Below are 9816 nucleotides of genomic sequence, written 5' to 3' on the forward strand. Positions count from 1 at the left end.
TATATATATATATATATATATATAAAGCCTGGGTTTCACATGTAAGAATGCAAAAATGGTTGTAACACTCCTCAAAAGGGGCTAAAATTATGAACTAAAGTATTAATTTGATTTACTGTCAGAATTTTTAAGTAATGTCTATCATCTTTTAGGAGAATAAATAATAAACTGTTTTACAAACAAGATTTTTACTCAATTAAATGTGCCATTCTTGCACATGCAAAGTGCATCCAAAATGCTGGGGTGTTCTGTGTGGTTGCAATTTTTTGTTAAGGTAATCTATATCACATTATAACAGTAATATTTAAAAATAACATTCTCCAACCAAAGCCCCCAGGTTGAGAACCCTGCTCTAGAAAATGCACGTTAATATTATGTCTCTGCTGCCAGGTGAGGCTGAACGTAAAAGAGTATGAACCTTGTTAGCGAAAACACCTGCTTAATCCAGATAGTCACAAACACATATGTTTACTAATCCCTCCTACTCTATCCGTAAAGCAGTCTCTCTTCCCCTCTCTTAATCCTTCATCTCTGTACTGTATGAAGTGACCTAAATATGCAATATTGGTCAGCAGTCTCATTTGACCATATGTTTCATTTAGGTCATTTAAAACACAACATGCACCGCTTTTACACTAACCCTTAATTCCACACTCACCCTCCTGTATTTGTACTGTTTTACCAATTATTCTTTTTCTACCCTAAAACTCTCCACCTAGGTCATTAGATTGATTCACATGAATCCTGCCCTCATCAAGACCCTCATAACAAAAAGCTATCAAAATAATTTTGATTTATCAAAGCATTATGGATATTTACACCAATTAAATGCCCTGGTGTTGCTCATTTTGACTAATTGACCTATATCTACAAAATATTCAAACCTAGACAACAAGAGATTCCGAGGATGCACGCCAAGTTGCATCCAAATCTGCCTATGGGGGGCACTTCAACTAAAAACCTGTCATAACTCCACAACAGTTTGTTAGGAAAGATTGGTAACACTTTATTTTGATGGTCCCTTTTGAACATTCTGTTGACAATAAGTAATGTTGCACCTATGTCTACTAACTCTCATCAGAGTATTAGTAGACAGTTTGCTTAATATCTGCTAACTCTTTATTGTCATGTCTCCCAACAGACATTCTACTGACTATAAGTAACTTTGCAAGTACATGTCAACTTATTCTAACCCTAACCCTACCAGTCTACTACTCTACTAATACTCTAATGAGAGTTAGTAGACATGTAGGTGCAACACTACTTATAGTCAACAGAATGTTTTAAAGGGACCATCAAATAAAGTGAAACCGAAAGATTACATTTAATTTGTATCTTAGTCAGGTCAATTGCTAACCTTGCCATGAAAATCATCAATCGTACAGACCAACAAAAATGGCCACCAGTAGGTAATAAGTTGCACTGTTAATTACTGAACATAATTAAATTTAGCATATACATACAAGGTAACAAGGCTATGTACTATATTTGGTAAGAATCGGCCAAAAGCTGGACCTATACTATACTCATTTTAATTTTAGTTAATAATTCTGGACTTGTGATGGCTAAAATAAAAATTAAGGCTGTAAAACAAAAGGAAGCCACAGGATTAGAAATCCTTAAGGTCTCATAGTTTGGCATCAGAGTAGATGGTTGAATTATTACACATGAAATAAATAAAATAAAATAAAAATATTGTGTAGAACCATTGTACTCTTTGTGTATGACCAATAACCATAGTATCTGAAACAACCAGAGAGTTTATAGAGTTTTAATAAAATTAGTTTGCAAAGAAATCTGTGATCTCCATCATGCTTAGTGCTTAAATATTGTGATGTAAAGTATGGCTCTGATTATAATATAAATTTTATAATTGGATGATTATGTCTTCAAAAAGATACTGATAAGGTAAGACAATCAAATATGAAACTATGCCATTCTATGTCAATCTTTCTAATTAAATGTTTTGTAATGCTTGATAATTAGTGCAGTAATTGAGGCCATTGGTTCAAACTTCAAATAAAATGCAACTATGCAAAATGGTTTAAATTGTAAGCATGACTAAGCAATTGGACCTGATTTAATTAACATGTATTGGCATGTATATGATGTTGGCATTTCATTGACTTTTACTGGAACATAAAAAAATCTGTCCATGGTATTTGCTAACTAATGTGTGTTTCTCTCTTTCTCTTGCCTTTTCCAGGGTGAAACAAAACACGCCACAAGTCTAAATGGACTTCTGAGTCATCTTCTGTAAAGAGTCATTAAATTGGTTGATTGTGCTATAAAAAGCAAGTGGAGGATAGGAGAGTTTGCTGGTTGCATGATGGCTCCTGAATGTATAGGAGAGCTTCGAGACTTGCTCTTCTTCCTGCTCCTGTGCCTCACATTATTGGCTGAACTATTGGAGATGACTGCAGCTTCTGCACAGGGACTGGATGGCGAAGGTGACATAGTGTGCCCATCTGTGTGTCGCTGTGATGAGGACTTTATTTACTGCAATGACCGTGGATTGAGCGCAATCCCACCTCTACCACCATCTGCAACTGTACTTTATCTTCAGAACAATCACATTGACAATGCAGGGCTTCCTAGGTCCTTGGAACATCACACGACTGTGCGAGTCATATATCTCTATGATAATGAGCTTGATGACTTTCCCATGCATTTGTCACCTTCATTAAGAGAGCTTCACCTCCAGGACAACAATATTAGAGTGTTGCCAAGGACTGCACTTGCTAGACTTCCACTACTTGAAAAGTTGCATCTGGACGACAACTCTGTTTCTACAGTGAGTATTGAGGACCAGGCCTTTGCGGACAACCCTCGATTACGTCTCCTCTTCCTTTCCAGAAACCACCTCTCTAGCATCCCATCTGGTCTTCCTGCCTCACTTGAAGAGCTCCGTTTAGATGACAACCGAATCTCTACTATTCCTACTCATGCCTTCCGAGGTTTGTCCTCTTTACGTCGCCTGGTCTTGGATGGTAATCTTTTAGCTAATCAACGCATAGCTGATGACACCTTCTCACGCTTGTCAAATTTAACAGAACTCTCCCTCGTCCGTAATTCACTTCAAACACCCCCACTTAACTTGCCCAGTGCCCACCTGCAGAGACTCTCCCTTCAGGACAATAACCTTATACACATGCCTCGGGGCTCACTTGATGGAATGCGCAGACTGCAGCGCCTAGATCTCTCTGGAAACAATCTGACTACCCTTCCCAGAGGATTGTTCAGGGACTTGGAGAGCCTGGGGCAGCTACTTGTGCGAGGAAACCCATGGCATTGTGGGTGCAACTTGCGCTGGCTACATGACTGGCTGGAAGCAAAGGGGAATACAATTACAGTGAGAGGCTTTATCTGCCAGACACCAGAGCGAGTCCGAGACATGGCGCTTAGAGACCTCACAAATCAGATGGATGAATGTGAGTTGGCTGCTGCTGGTGGTGGTGGAGTAGGTACAGGGGTTGGCGTTGGTGGTAACAGAGTGAGTGGAGGAGCAGCGGGAGTCATTTCTACCACTCTTTCTCCCCCTCAAGGGTCCCTGTTTACACTCAGGTCCAAGCGACCAGGCATCGGTCTCTCAGAAACAGGATTGGACTACACATTAAGCAGCAGCGGTGTGGGCAAGAACCTGGCCCTGAATGTGAAACCCCTATCCCATGACAGCATCCGTGTTACTTGGAGTGTAGCACAAACATCTTCTTCCTTTCGATTAAGCTGGCTTCGCCTAGGAACCAGCTCTGCCATGGGGTCCATCACAGAAACCTTGGTTAGAGGTGATCGGCGGGAGTATCTTCTCACTTCCCTGCAGCCTGCTTCCAGCTACATCATCTGCATGGTACCTCTAGTATCTAACAGTGGAAGCAGGAGTAGTTTGCCTGGGGGGGACACAGAATCAAATGAGGTTCCAGTTTGTGCCAGAACAGAAACATCTGATCCTAGCCATTCTGATGATGATGGTGAAGATGAGAGCTCTGATCAATTGACTTCTCTTCCTCTTGCAGGAATTATTGGAGGTGCTACGGCAATAGTTTCCCTCGCTCTTATCATTGCCATTTTCTGCTGGTATGGGCACCGTGCAGGACATTTCACATCACGAGGCCATTACAGCCATAGTAGCTCTCGCAAGAGCAAACACTATGATGACTACATTGAGTCAGGCACAAAGAAAGACAATACTATCTTAGAGATCAGAGGTCCAGGATTTCAGATGACACCAATGGCAACAAGGCAGCCCCTTCAACCGAAACCAGTGAGAGAGGATTACATTATACACACCATCTTCCCCTCGAATGGCACAGGTCTATACAAGCCATCCCATAACATGACCAACTCTGGCTATGGTACCATCCGTGGCTATAGAGAAGGAAGCATTCCAGATATAGATTACTCCTACACATGATAGCTTTGATTTAGAAACCATAATTAGGAGTCATGTACTGCATAGATACACAGTTTTTAATCAACATGGGCTCTGCAGAATCCCTTTGTGCCTTCTGGTCTCCATTACAATGTAGCCTGCTGTTCATGACACTATAAAACTTTTAATTGGCCCAGATGCTTATAGGAAGCATTATAAATGTGGTGCCAGGAGGCGATGATGCCATTTCAGGTGGTGATACCAAATGCTGTTTTCACCTCCCGGTGTAATGATCAGTGTCCCTGACATTGCTGTTTTAACTCTGGCTGGTGCACTGAGGTGGATTCAAGGGCAGCCCACACCGCATTCAGCTCACAGACTGTTCACAGAGCTCAGTGCATATATGGGAGAGAGGCAGTCTTCTAATTGGACATAAACAACCTACTGTACATTTTAATATTTGTCTTCTATGGGATGAATCTCCCTGAATCAAGGATTTGAACCGGGATTGACAGGAATCCTGCATCAACAAGGCAACCTCTTTGCTCAGAGGAAACTGGAAATGTGTTGTTTTAAGTGATCCTTCTGAAAAATGCATGGGTTCACATGCACAGTTGTTTTTTGGAGAACAAGCTGCAGAACATGACTACTATTCTTAATTTAAATAGAGTGTCTGGACCAAGCAGAGACATGGCCCTCAAAAACTACAGCAAGGTTTGAAATGCCTCAAAAACTAAATTCATTTGAATTCTTATACACTTGAAAGCTGCCTGATGCTACTACGATAACGTCTAACAAGCGTTATGATGACTGTTCTAGTTTCAGACTGGTGAAAAGTTGAGAGGATGAATGAAATGGCTTCATGTGTCTTGAGGAACTTTCGATTTTTAAAAATTGCAACTTAACCCTGGTGTGTTGATAGATACAAACAATGAAAGTTAGATATTGGACATTGTCATAACTCTGTTCCCTAGTTGTTTGATTATTCCCCCCCATTTGTTTCACTTTATTTTTTTTAACTCATAAAGCCCTGCTAATAGTTATAATTTTTCTCAATTTTTCATTTTTTACTTTTCCTACAAAAGCAAAAAAAAAATGCTTGTTTTCAATAGACTGTCCCCTATAATGCACAGAGACTAAACCAATGTTCTGTTAAGGTGGCTCATGGTTTGTAGATTGCTTAGCCACATTTTTAGCACAAAGTTACATTCTATAAATCACTTATTTACATCTCCAAATTTCACTGTAGATAAAGATATGGCCTCACTGCTAACCACAGCGGTTTTACTGCTGTGATTCTTAGGGAGAAGAGGGAGAGTGTTAGAGGGGAAATCAGGAATTTGAACCATAACACTGTGGACCATCACTGTGGAAGATAGAGAGTGCATCAGAATGTTGTATAATTTTCTAAGGCGGATGCATTTTTGATTTGAAAAAAAAAGTCACCTTTTTTTTCCCTTGTGTAGAAATTAAGCATTTTGTCAATGTCTTCAACCCATTCATTTAAGCCAACAGCATAACCGAATACTAATTAAGGATTTATCAGAGAATTTACGCAATGGTTCTAAGGTAGTCAGAGAGAAAATTTATGTTAATTTTTACAAAAGACCTCCACTGAGTCTCCATAACATTTCTGTTCTGCTCTGCTGTATTTATGTATTTGAGGACTTGTGGAGAATTTAAGACAGCTTACACTGCCTTGTATTTTATGTACTATTTGGCATTGTAGTGTGAGTGTCAAAAACAGGAAAGAAAAGATGGATAGAGAGAGAAAAGATGAATGGAGAGAGAGATAGAAGTAGAATGTTCTAAACTGAGAAAGAGTGAGAGATTATACACATAAAACATGGATTTGATATTGAAGCAGAGGCCTAACGGAAATGAAGCCTGTGGTGTTGAACTGTGCATGAAATGTTTTGTCATCTTCTTGCTGTCTGCTGTTGTGTTGGCACTTTGTCTTACGCCTTTCCTTCTATGCAAAAAAAAAAAAAAAAACTACTCCTAACTTCTGTTTCAGAGATGGAAATTAATCAAGACGTCATGGCATTTCAATACACACTGCTTTTACAGCAGTTCAGCCTCGCAGTATGTCATTTTTGTAAACCAAAAACAGAATTTTGCTTTTAATTAGCCTTTTTAGGGATAGCTCACCGACAATGGAAATTCTGTCATTTACTCGCCCTCAAGTTGTTCCAAACTTGCATGATTTTTTTATTTTTTATTCGGTTGAACACAAAAGAATATATTTTTAAGAATATGATTAACCAAACAGTTGTTGGTCCCCATTGATTTCAATGAATAATACTGTGGAAGTAATTGGGGACCAGAAACTGTTTGGTTACATTCTTCAAAATACCTTCTTTTGTGTTCAGCAGAAGAAAGAATTTCATAAAGGTTTGGAACAACTTAAGGGTGAGTAAATGATGGCAGAACTTCCATTTTCGTTGAACTATCCTTTTAAATTGATCTGTGGGGTTTTCAGCCTTTTATTTTTAGGCCAGAAAGACAACTGTAAAATTGAGGAAAGGGTGAGGAGTGCACAGGACATGTAGCAAGCCAGACTCTAATAACTCCCTGATGCACCACTGCTTTAATAACATAGTCCCATTTTTAAAAAAAAAAATTTATTGGTTGATTTATTGATTGTTGGTATGTTTGTCCAAGTGCAACAATTAGTTCACTCAAAAAGGAAAATTGTCATCTTTTTCTCACTCTCCTGTCATTCCTAATACAACTTGAAATTGACAAGAAATTAACTTAATTTCTTCCTTGGAACACAGAAATTTAGCAAAATAGTTCAGCAGAATGTTGCTGCAGAATGCTGATAAAATGAAAACTTACAGTCACCAGGGACTGTCAAGCCCTGAAAAGAACAAAAAAAAAACATTATAAAAGCACAATAAATGTAGTCTGCATGACTCAGGAGACTATATTCTAAATCTTCTGAAAGCATTCAATAGCTTTGTGTGAGGAACAGGGCAAAATTTAAATAGCTACCAAATCCAATCAGAATCATGCTTGCTCTCATTCAAACATGAAGGAATAGTTCGTATACATGAAATGAATGTCACCAGGCACCATTAGTTCTAATTAGGGGTGTAAATCGGATGGTTCGTCATGATACAATACGATATCGATTCTCATACCCAGCGATTAGATATTTGCAGATACCTCAAAAAATTCTACGATAAGATTACGATTCGATTCGATACAGGAGTATATCGATCAATATATCGATATTATGATATTATATATCTTATTTTAAACAACCATCTACATTTTTATTAACTCACAAATGCAACCAAAATATATAACATGAACATTTATCTGAAATTTTCACATCCTGTACCTCATTTGGGACATTCACAACAAAAAAATAGGCCTACACATTTTTTTTTTTAATAATAAAGAAAATAAACAATTGGAAAAACAATTCTGGCTGCTACTATGGGCTCAGTGCTAAAAGTATTTTCTACAGATAACCAAATTACAAGCAATAGCAGAAAATAAATACAATACAACAAAGATACAAGTTCAATAAAAATACTTTTCAGGTTTTTCAGCTCAGTCTAAAATATATTTTCAGGTACGCTACAGAAATGTAATAATCAAATGTAAAATAACAGCATAGTCTTCTCTGTATAAATTAAATATAGATGAATCATTTTTGATGTTACAAAGGTTATTTAGTCAGGAGCAGTGAGCACTTGTATTTTTCTTTGACAGCATTAGATTTATTATTAGTTTGCTTTCACTTTAAGAACAAAGCACGGATTTAATATAGGCCTACGGATACACATGCCTTTTCTTTCTCAACGGTTTACGTTAAGACATATGCCTAACCGACTGTGTTTACTAGGATATTCGCCAAAACTTCGCCAAAAAAGGATTTATTCATCCATGCACAAAAAAGCGGAAGAGAGCTCAATAAGTATTCGAGCGGTGTAGATGCGGCTGTCTGTGTGCGTGCGAGCGCTTCAGATGTGTGCGCAGAAAACGTCTCGGGTTACTCATGTAACCATGGTTCTCCGAGAGGGAATGAGACGCTGCGTCCTGGTGGACACTTTGGGGAATGATATCCAATCACACCATGCCGAGGCGCATGCCTGTCCACCTGGTGAGAGAGCACCAAGGAGGTGACAGACATACACCAAACCTTTCCTCAGAAAGGGGCCAAGCCACTGACGCCTCGGGCCGCTCACATAACTTGGTAAAAAGAGGGAGCCCGATACCAGATAAGGTTGAACACCCTAACCAAGCTAAGAACACAGACATCCTCAGATAGCTATGCTATGTGATCAATAGTAGCCAGATACATAAGACCACTTAGAGGCTGGAAGCCTAGAGGAGTTCTCAAGATTGCCACCAACAATCCCAGCAAGGACACAGCTATCCGCAGATAGCTATATCCAAAGGGTCTTATGAAAGGACCTTCCTAAAGAGCTGCCCAGACCAAGGGAATGACTATCTGCTTAAACCCCGCAGGGGAGATAGCACTGTCTAAGCCAGGGCTCAGGGAGACCGCTTCTTAAAAACCCTAGGAAGGGGAGCATTCACATAGCTATCCACAGATAGCTATATCCCTAGGAAGGGGCTACAGGACCAAAAACTAAAACCCCTGGTAAACCTACCTGTGAAGCTGCACAGACCACAGAGAGTGGGCTATCTACTTATGACCCTAGCAGGGGAGATAGCACTGTCTAGGCAAGGGCTCAGGGAGACCGCTACTTAAACCCCTAAGAAGGGGAGCAGTCCCTGCACTAGCACATATATATCCTCGGATAGCCATGCACCTAGGAAGGCTACCAGAAGGGGACTGACTGAGACTACCCAGACCACAAAAAGTGGGCTGTCTACTTACAACCCTAGCAGGGGAGACAGCACTGTCTAGGTAGGGCTCAAGGAGACCACTACTTAAAACCCTAAAAAGGGGAGCAATCACCGAGCTATCAGCAGCTGGTCCCACACAGCTAGCCTGAAAAACCCCGGTAAGCCATCCTATGAGGCTGCCCAGACCACAAGAGTGGGCTATCTACTTACAACCATAGCAGGGGAGATAGCGCTATCTAGGCGAGGGCTCAGGGAGACCGCTACTTAAATACTTAAAAACCCTAGGAAGTGGAGCAGTCACTGAGCTAGAACATAGATATCCTCAGATAGCTATGTGTGTAGGAAGGGCTACCAGAGGTGGAACAGACTGAAACTACCCAGACCACGGAGAGTGGGATGTCTACTTACGACCCAGAGAGGGGAGGCAGCACTGTCTAGGTAAGGGCTCAAGGAGACCGCTACTTTAAAACCCTAGGCAGGGGAGCAATCACCGATCTAGCACATGGCTATCCTCAGATAGCTAGGCTCTAGGAAAGAGGACCACTAAACCTACCATGGCAATGGCTGAAATATAACCACCCTTAGGTGGCTATACTAAGGAGGTCCCCAATCCGTGT

General features: G+C 40.2%; 1 protein-coding gene across 1 annotated transcript; it reads left to right on the forward strand.

Moving 5' to 3' along the window:
• The first annotated feature begins 2244 nt into the window (after positions 1 to 2244).
• On the forward strand, positions 2245 to 5396 carry LOC107741023 (leucine-rich repeat transmembrane protein FLRT1-like). Its single transcript, XM_016553599.1, has one exon. It carries the CDS (start codon positions 2327 to 2329, stop codon positions 4409 to 4411), a length of 2085 nt encoding a protein of 694 aa, XP_016409085.1. The 5' UTR covers positions 2245 to 2326; the 3' UTR covers positions 4412 to 5396.
• Positions 5397 to 9816: the final 4420 nt, after the last annotated feature.

Source organism: Sinocyclocheilus rhinocerous, unplaced genomic scaffold (assembly GCF_001515625.1).
Source record: "Sinocyclocheilus rhinocerous isolate Xijiao unplaced genomic scaffold, SAMN03320098_v1.1 scaffold2331, whole genome shotgun sequence".
Classification (NCBI taxonomy): Eukaryota; Metazoa; Chordata; class Actinopteri; order Cypriniformes; family Cyprinidae; genus Sinocyclocheilus; species Sinocyclocheilus rhinocerous.

Coding starts and splice junctions, on each gene's coding strand:
- LOC107741023 (XM_016553599.1), top strand. CDS start 2,327: ATGATGGCTCCTGAATGTATAGGAGAGCTTCGAGACTTGCTCTTCTTC.